The following is a 15,585-nucleotide window of genomic DNA, read 5'->3' as shown; positions in this document are numbered from 1 at the left end:
ATCAGTGGGCCCTTTTATGTAAGTAGCACCGCATTAGTATCGGAGCGTCGTTAATAATAGCGTAAGCGACATAAGGTACCTTAACCGAGGAACGTCACATACCTACGTTCTCAATAGGGGTATTACTGCAATGTTCTTCCGCCGGAGTGCAGCACTAGCACAGAATAAATAATAGTACTAAGTACAGAAGACTCACTCTCTAACAAAACGCGTCTGTTACGATAAGCACAGATATGGCCGCTAGGTGGCGACAGCGCCACGCGCGTCTTATGGCTTTCCCCAAAATTGGAGCCGAACGGATGTACTTTTGACTACCTGTAGCAAAGCGACGAGATTGCGGAGTGAGACACGCCTGGCACTAGTGCACATCCTAAGACATAGAGTTAACATATACATACTATGCTTTAAACAGTTTTTTGACAAGTTTTCACTATGATGACGTTGATGCATCATATATTTTTGCGGTTTTCGAAGAGTAACATATTATTGCAGGTGACTGTACGTTTAAGTCTCAGTCTGCCTTCATCTAGCAGTCTAGCTCTTAGTTCAGCAAAAACCGAGCTAAGCCAACAAAGGGTTGAACCGGCTTACTGCGGTACAGTCGCCATCAGATATAGCGGAGCGGCCAAGGCGCTCACAAATATCTGAACACGTCTCAATTTTTTTTAATATCCACAATATTGTGATAAATTGCTCATTTGCTATCTATTTTACTAGATTTTGTTATAAAATTCAAAATCATCCCTATTAATAATAGCTTTGGGAGACTATAGTTTATAACTTAATAGCTTCGTCTATACCTATACTAGAGATAGCAGAGATGGCGTTAGGGTTCTTGCTAAATTGGAAATTCTATAGCGTAAGTATTGAATAACCAATTTAGCTAAGGACCCTAAATGGCGCTACAATCGCGGAGCCTGTTGGTTGATGGTACAAGCACATTATAGTTAGGGAGGCGAATAGGGGAATTTTCGGCAATACTCGAGCGTGGCAGTTTAAGATATGAGAGATACCTTAGACCTAATAGAACAACCTTGTAAAGTATTTAGCTCTATATGTAGTGACGCGCGCCTAGGATAGACGATCAGATTAGTAAAAAAAAATGGATAGTCTGAAATACTCGAGCGCGTCAGATTAAGATATTGGGGGTTGATTTTAGTGTTTAAAGACTAAATTTAACTAATCTGACGATAAGTCCTTGACGCCGCCGAGTTATAGGGTCGCGAACTTGTAAAAAAAAAACGTTAATCCGGCATTCTCGAGCGCGATTTTTTATTTTTTTATTTTGAAGAATATAATCTAAAACTTACTAAAAATACAAAATCTGCCGGTTTCCGCATGACCGGAAGTGTGGAGGAGCCATTTCGTCTTCCTAAGAACGCGTTGCGGCATATAAGTCGCGAACGATACATTTTACAAAAAAAAAGTTTAAATAAACAAAAAAGGTAATTTTATTTTACACAAAAAAGGTCTCTGTACATTTTTGTCCAAAGTTAAAACTTTTTGACTTGAAGCATCATAAAAACTCAAACTCCCGGTCAGATTAAGAGAACCCACCAACATTTTTGTCAGATTAAAAAAATATGCTTTCAGGATACCGAGATAAACCTCCCCTATGAAAATCTGACGCGCTCGAGTATTTCAAAAAAACTTTTTTTTTTGCATTTTCAAAAATTCATCGTAACTTATCGTCACGCCGAAATCGTCAGTTTTTTTAAAGGAAGCTTCCTTGGGGCCTACTTAACACCCCTTCCGAAAATCTGACGCGCTCGAGTAAAATTTTTTTTTTTGCATTTTTGACTACTTTATATGCCTACCCCCACCACGCAAACCGGCAGATTAGTATACCGTTGTTATCAGAGGCACTCGGGGCATACGTAGTATGAATATCTGACGCGCTCGAGAATGCCCAAGTAACTGTTTTTTTTAACATTTTTGAAAAACCGTACACGCCAAACCCACCGCTAAAATGGTTTTTGCCATACGAGCTTTTCTTTTCGAAATTATTTTATCTTTCTATTTTGATAGGTCTCGACGGCGCCGTTGAATTACGCCATTTAGCTACCTCGCCTCCCTAACTATTAGTATGTGCGGGAGCGGACACTGTCCAAATTAGCAACAATGGACTATATGTGACTTTATCTATGAAAAGGGACCTTATTGTCGATGGCGGTTACGCCATTATTAACAATGCTCCGATATAAATACAATGCCGCGCGACGCTGTGCGGCGTAAGCGCCATCGACAATAAGGTTCCTTTTCATAGATAATGCCCCATATAGGTAGTCATGCAAAACGTGCTAATAGTTGCCCGGGGGACGGCAATGCTTATTGCCGGCGAGGATTTGTTACAAGGACTCTTATCAACATATCTGGATATTGGGTATTAGCTGGGAGATCGAGATTTGCTCGGAAATCATATAAAAACTCAAGAATGCGCGTTTTCCCAGAGATAAGAGCCCGTACCATGAGTCACTGACAGTGTCAAAACTGACATTTACGTTATCGAGAACGTAATTTACTTTCTATACATCTCGTTTGCACAAATATGCGAGTACGAGCGAGATGTATAGAAAGTAAATTACGTTCTCGACGGCGTCTATGTCAGTGCCAAACTGATGGTAGCCGTAAAGACCTAGCTAGATCGCTTTTTCGCCTTCGAAAACCTCCATATAGCAAATTTCATCGAAATCGTTAGATCCGTTTCCGAGATCGCCGAAATATATATATAAATAAAAAAAAAACAATAATGGCTCGTTTAAAGGTATACGATTATTATTAATATCTAGGAGACCGCCAGCTTTGCTCGGCATAATAATTATGTAACATAAAAAGTCAAAAATGCGCGTTTTCCCAGAGATAAGAGAGCTAGCTAGATCGATCGATCTTTCTAAAATGAGAGCGTAAAGGTTCCGTCACACAGGCGCGTTTTCCGGGCGGGGTGTGAGCATTTTATATGTAAAAGCGGCGCGCCCGCCCCGCTCACGCCCCGCCCGGAAAACGCGCCTGTACTGTGTGACGGAATCTTAAATTTAACTTGTTGTATGGCGGCGGCTATTAGTTTCGTATTATAACAGGTTTTATGCTATAAGTCACTATATTTATATCACTTTCATTATGCATCATTAAGGATATGTAGATTCCTTAATTAGGCTAAGCTGCGAACTTCTAACTTTCACGTCATTATATATGATATATGATGTTATTAGAAAATAGTTGCTAAGCAAGTTAATAAATGTTCATAACGTCTATGGACTTCCTTTAACTATAACGAACGTATCAAGTTTATGGTTGTAGTACCCACAGTCGTCAGATATATCGAAGCGGCCAAGGTGCTCACAAATATCTGTACACGCCTCTATTTTCAACGCGTTAAGAACGATTCCCACGGAACGGGTGGAGTCGGAGCTCATTTTGACCTCTGTACGGCCGCAAGCACAGAATAAATAATAGTACTAGGTACAGAAGGTTCATTCTCAACAAAACGCGTTTATTACGTTAGATATGACCGCTAGGTGGCGCAAGCGCGAGCAGGCGTGCGTTCCGTAGCGGTGCGCGGCAACTACTATGGCTGGCTAGACACCAAAATTGGTGTGGGCCGCATGTACTTGTAGCGACGCGACGAAATCGCGGAGCAAGTCACGCCTGCTGCAAGCCGGTCGGCTCCGGGCAGACTCCATAGCGTCTCTATATAATGTATAGGCACATTAAATGTGACGTTATCCATGAAAAGGGACCTCATTATCGATGGTGGTTACGCCATTATTAACGATGCTCCGATATAAATACAATGCCGCGCGACGCTGTGCGGCGTAAGCGCCATCGACAATAAGGTCCCTTTTCATACATAACGCCCCAGATTTGCTCTCCGGCGAGCCCCGACTCCAGCCGGTCGGTGGGAATCGTGCATTAGAGTGCGTGTTCAGATATTTTTGAGCACCTCGGCCGCCCCGATATATCTGATGGCGACTGTACGGTGCGTAAATCGAGCCGCGTATAGGTAGCAAACGGAGGAAACCCGCTGATATAGCGATACGTACTAATTATAATAATATTAATAATAATCGACTATTGCCATTGAAATGATTCAGTCCACGCACCGATAATAACCTCGGAATAATAATTAATAACGACTGTTCATCGGTGGACATAATGCCTTCACAATAGAGTTTAAGAATTGTCAGTTAAGGTGCCGTAGGTTCAGAGAACAGTTTTTTTAAATCGAGTCGTTCTTTTAGATTACAATACGGTTGTCAAACATTTTATTCCTACAATATTCATTAACACCGCAAGGAAACTCGCTTTCACGTAAAAAAACTGCATCGAAATCGGTCCATCGATTGAAGAGCTACGATGCCACAGACAGACACACAAATAGACAGACATTGGCGTCAAACATATAACACCCCTTTTTTGCGTTGGGGGTTATAAACATTCATTTAGATCCGGAAAAGCTTAAACTGTAAACATAATAAGTACAAAAACTATACTAAATTGCAATTAGTAAATTACATTCGCTGTTCATTCGCATGGCTGCAGTTTAAAGTAACGAAGCTGTACTAGATTAAGTACTACTAATTTAAATTAGAAACATAAAGCCTAGACGTAAGGCCGTCTGACCAGTGGAGAAATAAGTTTTTTGCCAAAAATTTCATTTTTGATACAAGCTTTTGTCACTTACTGTACTTTTTTCAACAGGCAACTAGTACTCATCGAGACAATTCTAACAAACCCCAAACACAATTAGGTTTCGTTGTTTTATCAGAGTTCCTATGGCCACCGCCTGTCTCCATCATCAGATTGGCTCGATGGCACCATAATATTGCATTGTCTCCCGGCTTACATATGAATGCAAATTTTCTGCTTCATTGGAAATCTTGCAAGTTAAATTTGACCAGTACATACATAGATACATTGCATGTTAATAAAAAGCTTGTAATGACAGTTAAATTGAAAAACTTTGTCCTACATGCCTCTTGATTCAGTATTTAAAACAGAGCTTCTAAAGAAAAAACACTACCCATAGTAGTGCAGTAGTGTATAGTAGTGCAGTAGTGGCCATTTCAGAAGGTATGCAGACATCAGTGCATTGTATGGTCGAGTTCACAAACATCTCTACAAACCAATGTTCCAGAAATATATATACACAACCTTATTGTCAGTGTTGTAGAGGTGTGTAAATATATCTTTTGGAACATTGGCTTGTATAGATGTTTGTGAACTTGAGTGTACTCACCAGTTTAAGGAATATTAAAGAATGGTAAATATTTCTGCTAAGTTGGTTCTTTGTTTAAAAATTTGCCCACACCTTGGCATTTAATACATAAGTAACCATTAACCCTTTACCAGACTGACAGAATGTCAGTCTTACTGATCGAAAATAGAACATGTTTGAAATATATATAGAGTCTGTGCAGAAAGAGAAGAGTCGTGAAATGTATGGGGCCCAATACATTCCACGACTCTTCTCTTTCCGCACAGACATTATCCCTTAGCGCCACTTGCACCATCCACTAACCCAGGGTTAAGCGGCCAAACCTGGAGTTGCCATGGTTACCAGTACAATTTGACACTGGATTAACAGTTTAATGGGTTAACCCCGGGTTAGTGGGATGGTGCAAGTGGCGCTTAGCCTGGTTTACCTGGGTTAACGATATAAGTATCCATGTTTAATGGCAGTGGAAATTATGACTATTTAGGCAAATCAATTATACAGGAACACTGAATGGAGACAAAACTGCCTGCATAATGCTAAGAATGACTACATTTCAAACAAATCATTCTAATATTTATGAAACCCGTTCTGAGAGTGCATAAATAGTTTAAATGGGCATATTTTGCTACATTATTGTGTTGTATGTTTACACAGATAAGAGTACTGTTCTATAAATAATAATAAACATAAATGTACAAGGAAATAAATACATGTTCAAATGATTTTAAAACAATTTTAAACAATGAACAGCACTGATACTGAAATGATAATCTTTTGCATAGCTTATCTCTAGATATATGAGATAAGTTTGGTGCGATACACACACGAAGCCGTGCTTTTTTACATATTTTATCGCGAGTAAATGTGAATTAGATAAAAATAAATCAAACACCTGATCATCGCGGCATTATAATTTACTGTTATCACAGCTTTTAAGGCATGTAAAAAAAGTATTTTTTGTTTTTTTTTCTAAGGGATGCTCGTGACTCACCGCTGTGTTCAGTGAAAATGTTCGAGCCAAGAATGCGGGGGTCCTTGGGCACGCGGGGCTTACTCCTCGCGGAACGCATCGAAGCCCCGCTCGAGGTCCCGCGCTCCTTCGCTTGCTGCGCCCCCATGGCACCGCCGCACCGTCCCAAACACAACCCACACCACCACTCTAATTCAATAAAACCAACGCGACAGCACCAAACTTAATTTCATTATAGTATATTAAATATATCGACGCTATAAAGTCAATTAGACAACATTTGAATAAAACTCTATCATTAACCGCGCATACTTCGAGTTTGATAGCGTAATTTGACGAAAAATCATTACCGGGGCTGACTGGCTGTAAAAAACAACACAACCACCGCCATTATGTGTCTGTTGTCTGACATGTTTGACGTCGATTTTTTTGGTTGTGGGTTTTGCCGATGGTGGCAGCACTGGCGGTAAAGCAGGCATTCACGCGCACTTATATCATCTGTGCATGTTGGATGCTGGAAAAAGCTGGATGTATTAACGGAAAATGATAATTTGTCTATGGCAAATAAAATTGGAAACAGTTGGTGCTTTATTAACACACTTGTTACTAACATGGATATTGCGAAGGCCTTCGATCGCGTTTGGCACAGAGCACTTCTTTCGAAGCTACCATCCTATGGGCTTCCCGAGAGATTATTTGTATGGGTCAGTAGCTTTCTAGCAGACAGAAGCATAAAGGTCGTAGTTGACGGTGAATGCTCAGACCCTATGTCTGTGAATGCTGGTGTCCCCCAAGGCTGCGTGCTATCACCCACGCTAGTCCTTCTGCATTTCAATGACATGCTGCAAATCAGCGGTATTCATTGTTATGCTGATGATAGTACAGGTGATGCCTTTTACACCGGCCGCACCAATATCTCTCGGGAAATCGTCATCGAGAACCGGAACAAACTTGTGTCTGAAATTGAGACTTCCCTAAAGGAAGTCTCTGAATGGGGTCGACTTAACTTAGTCCATTTTAACCCTAGCAAGACACAGGTTTGCGCGTTTACCGCAAAAAAAGTTAGAGTTTGTCGTGTCACCTCGTTTCGAAAGCACTCCCCTGAGTGCCGCAGCCAGTATCGGAATCCTTGGTGTCGACATTTCGAGTGAAGTCCAGTTCCGCGGTCATCTAGCGGGTAAGGCTAAATTAGCTTCCAAGAAGCTCGGTGTGCTCAACAGATCGAGACAGTATTTCACACCGGCCCAGCGCCTACAGCTTTATAAGGCGCAGGTTCGCCCACACATGGAATACTGCTCTCATCTATGGGCAGGGACACCCCAATACCAGCTTCGCCCTCTGGACCGCATCCAACGAAGAGCGGCTCGAATTGTCGACTGCCAGCGTCTTTCGGAACGGCTTGACTCCTTGGCGCTGCGTAGAGATGTGGCCTCGCTTTGCATTTTCTATCGCATGTATAACGGGGAGTGCTCCGAGGAATTGTTCGGATTAATCCCTGCTGCTTCTTTTTGCCATCGCCCTACGCGACAACATTACCATCTTCACCACTTAGATAGTTGGCAGTCCTCAACTGTGCGTTTCTCCAGAAACTTCCTGCCTCGCACAGCCAAACTGTGGAATGAACTGTCGCCTGCGGTATTTCCAGACCGATACGACCTTCAAACCTTCAAGAAAAGAGCGTACTCCCATCTTAAAGACCGGCAACGCGCTTGCAACCCTTCTGGTGTTGCGGGTGTCCATGGGCGGCGGTAATCGCTTACCATCAGGTGATCCGTCTGCTCGTTTGCCTCCTATATCATTAAAAAAAAAAACTTGTTACTAAAGAACAAACAACAAAAGACCACAAAAGCCTTTTAGAATTAGACCAAGCTAAGTTGACAGTGATTTAGATAGCCCACTGTGCTACTTTAAACGACAAACTTCTATAATATTATGAAGATTAAATAACATTTGCACAGTCTGGGCTTGTTGCACAGTCTTGAATTTCCATGGAGTAGGGGAAAATTGTGAATAATGGCCCGTGAATAGGTAGTTTGTGCAAGAAAATTTGGTCTGGCAACACTTTTTGCCGCCAACTTCAAAAAATGCGCAGTTAGCGCAGTGCGTTTTTCGCAGTGGCTGCGACGGATTAGGGTTCCGGGGGTTCCGTAACCAAAATGCAAACTTAAAGTCCATCAAAATGACACAAACATGAAATTCAGAAACTCAGTTGTTTTGCCATGAAATTCAATTATTATATTTCGCTGTGTTGCTTTGTCATAGTAAAAAATCCAGAGCGCTTCATACAAACTTGTAAGAATTAACTATCGGCACATCTTTTCATATTTTTAAAATTACTTAATTGGAAGAAAAATACAGCCACACTTACCCATATTCACCTTATGTAAGTTTCCACTGACAGATTCCCACGACCCGAAAACCATTTTTGTCGTTGTCTCCCAAGACCCAAAGTATCAGCATTATGTGGCCGAACTCCGTATTTCTCACGCATCACGAGTTTTGGTACAGTCATACATAACATAAGTGTTAAGGTACCGTAAAATGGGGTGAGTAGGGTCAAAACTGAAATTCAAACCTCGATAACATTTTATTTTTACATATGAAAACTGAATAGTGTATATAATAAATGTTCCGGACGTTTGTATTTTATTTTGGGTAGTTCCATTTCATAACTTTGACGATAAAGAGGAAAACCCCACCTCACCCCGTAGTGCCTCGTATTTGGGGTGAGGGGTTTTCATACAAAGGTGATTTTGGAAGATTGTTGGATCGATTTTTTTTATTATGCGTATTACAGCTCCTTTTTAAATTGGAATACATTATTTTCGTAGCAGTAGCCTTAAAATCCCTTCTCACCCCCCTCTCCCCATTCATAACCCACCTCTCCTCGCGAAACCTACTCACTCCGTTTTACGGTACAGTATGTATAAGTTACTCTAATCAATGAGGATTACCTCCACCTCTGAAAAAAAAAAAAAAAAAAAAATGGTATACTTAAGTCGCTAATAGTGCTGAACTCTGGCGGCAAAACATTGCAGTAATAGTCTCTATATTTAACCTGAACAATGACAAACAAGTGAGTCTAACTAAACACTCTAAACCGTAAAATTATTTATGTTTTGTGTGGTAAACCAAAAGCAAACAGTGGCAACTTACATAAGGTGAATATAGGTAGGTAATGCTTTGGTTTCCTCCGATAGCGGTGCCGTCATATAGCGGCCGTCTCCATACAAATACTACGACATCCATATTTAGCCGTATTATTTAGTATGGAGACGGCCGCTATATGACCGCACCGCTATCCTAGGAAAACCGATCTTAAGTGGTAGGTGAGGTAGGCTTGGGTTGGAGGTAGCGGTAGGGGGTTACTGTTTGTGAAATGTTTTATACTAATAAAACACAAACGTTATAATTCAGCGATTTAATTGTATTAAAACGATTTATATTCATTACAATGTAATTCGAGCAAACAATTGTATAAAAAAATAACAGATCGCTAACAATAATTAATACACATTTCAAATAATAGCTTAAAATGCATTTCTATCACTCCAGCCTTGGCCATTGTAAGTAATGTAATTAACATACTATTCAATAATTATTACCATAGGTACTTAAAATAATGTGAGTGGACAACATCAATTATTATTTAAGTCTAGAGCCGAGGGCCCGCTGCCGACTAAATACTGTTAATAATATTAAAATTAATTAACCTAGTAATTTAGTTATTATTTGGTTTATGAGTAATTGGTGCGATATTGTCAGCGTAGAACGTTTTTTTTTTCCAGAATGAGTTAATTTCATGTGTTTATAAATGATGACGCACGCAATTTCGCATGCGTCATGTTTCATAATTCTTTAATATATAATCTCAGAAAATACAATGGTACCTATGTACCTAATGTACCTACAGTAGCAGCAGAAGTTGCTAAGCGGGCGAGGTGTTCAAAATTACCTTGACGCGCTCTTATTCTCTTAACAATAAAGTCGCGTCAAGATCATTTTGAACACCTGGCCCGCTTAGCAACTATTGCTGCTGACTATACGAGTTAAGTCTACGCTGACAGTTTGTAACGCCTTAAAATAAGTAACACTCCGATGTAGCTTTTGTAATATACAATATTAAATTATTAGTTTTTTTAATCTCGGTAGGTATAAGAAAAAAAATACAGGATTATACTTGCGTGCCAGAATCCACGGAAATGTATACTAATATTTGTTCTGTAGACTACACGATCAGTTTCTCGCCTCAATAAAATACAACGGAATAATAATAAAAAATTGTTTGCCCTACCATCCGTGTCACTTCATCAGTTTTTCTTCAGAGTGATAGATTCTCTACAACGACATGAAAAATGACCAAACAACAAAAATGAGTTTTTAGTATTAATCATAGCATACGACTAATTATATAAAGCAAAAAGTTGGTTACACCTAAATAAATGTTCGTTTATAATAACCACATACATGTATAAAAATGTGCCACAATCAATCGAGAACTTGCCAATTTTTGACAATAAAATTCACTAACACACCAATATTCATTTCAACAATATGCAATTTCACGAGTTTTAAAAGGAATGCTTCATATCAGTGCGAGGTGTATAATTAGTTTCAAGCCGCTTTATTCAATAATCTAGTAAAAAAGTATAAATAAACAGTGATCGCATGTATTTTAACAATTTGTTCGTTATTTACTCTTTGTGATACCTACTAGTTGAGCTAAATTAAAAATTAATCTAAGTTGATTGTAAAATATAGAAAATAGCATAAAGCATGGATATATTTCCAAGTTAAATAATAGAGCGTCGTTTTAAATAATTACGTTTGTACGCGTCATTGTAAAGTTAATGACAGAAGTTGCGTCATATAAAAGTAATAATAACATATAGGGCTGTATACATATGATTACAAATTTAAATAACGGAGTCGTTATTTGAATTAATACATTCATGCTCATACAAGCCTTTCCAAACACTCGGCAGAACTCAAACCTATTTAGATATGTAACACCCAAGCGGCCGAATCTCTTAAATAAAGCGTATAAGTTCTATGACATCAACTTTATAAAAGTAACCTTTCGACGCCTAATACTTTGTAAAAAAAAAACAGGTGGATTCACCAGAATCCGAGCGATTTATATCACTATTAACTTAATTCTGTTGGTCTTTTTAGCTTCCTGAAATATTTTAAAATAAGTAAAGGAACAAATATGCCTGATTGAAAATTAACGACTGATTACATGTCTAACAGTGTATAAAATAAAGTGAAGTACAAGCTATTTGATAACCAAACTACACGATTTGTACGCACATCCATATTATTACATACATGTATATGTAACTTTGACAGTGTACATAATATATTACACAATAAAATAGTTTAGATTGGTCTGACTGCAAAGAATACAAAAAATCGATGCGTCATTCTACATAATTCGAATGTAGTGAAGATATTTTCTCATATCAGCCGCTAGTACATACATCATCAAGCAATAATTTACCGTAGTAGACGCTCTAACATTAATAGGCCAGGTACTAAATCAAGGAAAAGTTTTTGGCGTGTATACCTTATAAACGAAAGCGTCAACGAAAAAGAATAACAATATTAATTAAAAATCAAGATGACGAAGTCAGCTTGGTTTTTTTAATTGAGGTTGTGTTGTGTAAAGCTCATTGATTTTCAAAGTTTTCCAATAGATTTTTGTTTGAAATTATACCAATAGTTGTATAAAATTGCGATATAGAAATCTTTCAGTTGGACTTAAGTTTTATAGCATTTGATAACCAATAAACTTTAACACAAGCGGAGCAGACATAATGTGATTTGAATCGCTACACCACGGAAGGTATTTCGATGTCTATTTTTATATTTTCTAGGATAAGTATCAAAGTTAAAAATGTAATTAAAAAGAGCTTATTCGTCATCTCAAGTTATATTAGTCCATTCAATCTTACTGGTGTTTAGTAAACAAGTGCCAACTGACGCCAAGAGAAAAGTGACTGGGGCCGTCCTGACTCAACGATACCAATGTTTATCAGTTACTTCAATTACATCCCTTAATGGAAGAGTTCGGGGATAAAAGACATCTAGAAATTCAAATACACAAGCTCTTACAGGAAACCCTTTTAAGGATAACCTCCAGAATGAAAGAATCTTAATCCAATTCACAAGCAATCCGCGTCCAACTCCAAAACAGCCATCTAAACATACAAATACATAAACTCACAACAAACCAGCATTGAGTAAAAAGGAATGGACATAAATTAAAACACCCAATTACCACAGCTTATTGTGGTAGAACTTGACATCGAAGTACCCTTGATCAGTGAGTTGGGAATCGCGACGTGGGGTGGCCGAGCCTGCCGGAGACGGCGCGGCTGATACCGCCGGAGCGACCTGTAAAGTGGTCGGGCGCTCCGGGCTGGGTGAAGCCGGCAATTCCGGAACTTCCGGAACTGGATCCGGTACCGGCTCGGGTTCCGGAGTTAGGATTAATGGAGGCTCGGGCGCTGGTGTCGGAGTATCCTCGGGAGTTCTGTACGGGTATAGAACGTTATGAAAACGGCCAATGGAACATTCCACGTGCCTATTTCTTAAAGTTTTCTTGTATTTTTGCCCTGCTTTCATTACGCACAGTTTTAGTCCTTTTGTCAAAAAGATGAGCTTAGCTCATTTAAGTTACATGGCTCTCATTACTTATTAAGAATAATAATAAGTTTTAAACTTATTTGAAACTTAATACTTACTAAAGCTTAAGTCTCAGCAACATTAAACTCTTGGTTTATCATTCGTCGGATTTACTTTAGATCATGAATCGAATTGATTTGATTTACTTAAACATGCCGAATTATATAAAGTGACACGTCTTTAAAAAATAAAATTATATTTGGCCTCATTGTTTTATATTATTTTAAAAACAGTAACTAATGTTCAAATATAATAAAAATTGTAAAGCCTGACCATGAATATATGATCACGCGCCATGTTGCGGAATTTCACTGGAACTATTTTTTTCATACTATACTGAACTGTCACCCTATACATGAGAATAACAACGCCCTCTTGACAATGATCATATATTACTGGTCAGGCTTTATATTATAAAGAATGACGCATTGCCAATAATATAAACCTCACGTCATTGTATTCACATCACTAGCCCCAAAATGGTATTGCACTTTTTTTTAGAAAAGAACGGAACGGGTGTTGGATTATAATATATTAAATATATATAATATACAAATAGAGTCTGTGCGGAAAGAGAAGAGTCATATAATGTATTGGTTCCCTTATATTCCGCTACTCTCCTCTTTCCACAAAGAATCTTAAAAAAAGTTAGAAGACATACAAGTATCCTGAATTTAAAATCGCGCTGACTTTCATGTACGATGCGATACCAAAAATGAAAAGAAATTGTCCCCTTTTTTACACTAAATATGGTAATTATGAAACGTTAAATGTATTAAACACGGTTAAAAAATTATCTTTAGTACATTAAAATTGATGTGTTTGATCACATGTTAAGTAGGTATTACGTGTATGAAAGTACAGTGAGTAACAAAAATATGTATAAATTATTGTTTGGTTGGTGACTGTAAACGCTGAAATTAGTAATACTAATAATGAAAATAATATTGGACAAACAAAACATATGTATATGTATGATTCATTCGATTATAAATATTCCACATTTAATTAAATTGTTTTCTAGACAATAATACTAAGGTAAATAAGACAGAAATAGCTATAGTACTGTAGGGTCTGACCAGAGAAATGTGGCCGCAGCTTAGGCAATAGCAGGGCGTCCAATATTCATCAGTAAAAACATTGGTTAAAAAATTAAGTGTGTTATTTGCGCAGACGGGCCATTTCTATGTTATTTCTAATCAGAATCACGAGCTCTTTCTATCCTAATAGGAGAAAAAAAGTGTCCCAAGGTTTTAATTCCATTCCCTTACCATTTTTCATGGCGGTCACGGAATGGAAAGACCGAAAAATGTATGGCAATTTTGGGACAGTTTATTCTCCTATTAGGATCAAAAGAGCTCGGGATTCTGAGTAGAAATAACATTAAAAATCCCAAATTTGAAAAAAAAAAGTGTAGGGGACAACTTTAAATAAAATGGCCCAGACGTGCACGTTATACAATACGGATCCTTATGAGATACGGCACATCGCTTGCGTGACGTGCGCGTGCACGGCTCCGAAGTTTTGGCACACGCGCACATCTACGCACACGCAGGTGTGCATCGGCCTTAACTTGCTACTGCCAATTTTCGCTGACCAGACTATCATAGTGTTCTAGCAAACAATTTGTATTCAGGCAACATAAAAAATATCTACACCAAAAAGCATGTTGTGCCGAAGACATTAACATAAAGGGCCCACTGATTATCAGTCAGAAAAGTTGACAGTTCCGTACAACTGACAGGTTGATATCGTCCAGCGGACTGATAATCAGTGGGGGCCCTTTAGTTACAAGTCGATACTTCTTAGATGGTTATTTTAGGGTAACTTTCATTAAAAATGTAGTAAGGTAGGTACGGGAAGTGTGGCTTGCTTTCATATTGGGGCTGTTTACACATTGATTAGTATCAAAGTGTATGTGTAAACCACAGACAATCCAACCTCTAGACATAGCATAGTCGAGCTACCCCCTCTGCCACACATACGGTAGCGTTACTCCATCTTCGAGTCAATCAATTTGAACGGACCAATCACGGCACGGGATTCGCTCACCTCGTCCCCCCGCACCTCCGTATTTTTGGCAGCATCGGTTTCATGAAAGAATTGGCCTAAGCTCAGTCTAGAGGTTGGATTGTCAGTGGTGTAAACAAACCCAAATGTGAAGGCCAGCCACACTTACCCGTGACCTTATACAGGAATGCAAAAAAAGAAGTATCTAATTTAAACTGTTGTGAGACATACTAACATTGAATAATTTTACGGTTTAGACTCACTTGTTTTAATCACTACTGCTCGCACTGTTAGTGCTTGGAAAAGGAGACCTAGGCTCCCGAAACATGTCGCGCGAGTGACTTAAAACAAGTAAGTCTAAACCGTAAAATTATTTAAAGAAGTATCTATTTTAAAAATATCATGAAGACATAATTAATTGCAAGGGTTCTTCCATTAAATTTCATTTAATCTATATTTATAATCGAGTAAGTATTTAGTAATTAAACACAATAATATGTAATAGTAATTACTAATTAGTTATAAAATGTAAGTTCATGATTAATTATTGAAAATAATGATTTATTTATTTAAACTTTATTGCAGAAACAAAGAAAAATGTACAAATGGCGGACTTAATGCCAAAAGCGTTCTCTACCAGTCAACCACTGGCTCAGACAGAGACAAATGATTAACTAATTATACCTCACAACATATACCC

The 15,585-nt window shown here is 38.5% G+C and overlaps 1 protein-coding gene across 1 annotated transcript in view; it reads right to left on the bottom strand.

The window, feature by feature from the left end:
* Nucleotides 1–6,661, bottom strand: part of LOC134660939 (tyrosine-protein kinase Abl) — a 63,091-nt gene extending 56,430 nt beyond the window's left edge. Inside the window, exon 1 of the mRNA XM_063516825.1 lies at nt 6,207–6,661. Coding sequence (XP_063372895.1) covers nt 6,207–6,333 — 127 coding nt within the window. The 5' untranslated portion in view covers nt 6,334–6,661. The remainder of the gene's footprint in view (nt 1–6,206) is intronic.
* Nucleotides 6,662–15,585: the final 8,924 nt, after the last annotated feature.

This window comes from Cydia amplana, chromosome Z, assembly GCF_948474715.1.
Source record: "Cydia amplana chromosome Z, ilCydAmpl1.1, whole genome shotgun sequence".
Classification (NCBI taxonomy): Eukaryota; Metazoa; Arthropoda; class Insecta; order Lepidoptera; family Tortricidae; genus Cydia; species Cydia amplana.
Note: the sequence above shows the minus strand (reverse complement) of the source record. Positions and strands in the feature narration are given on the sequence as shown.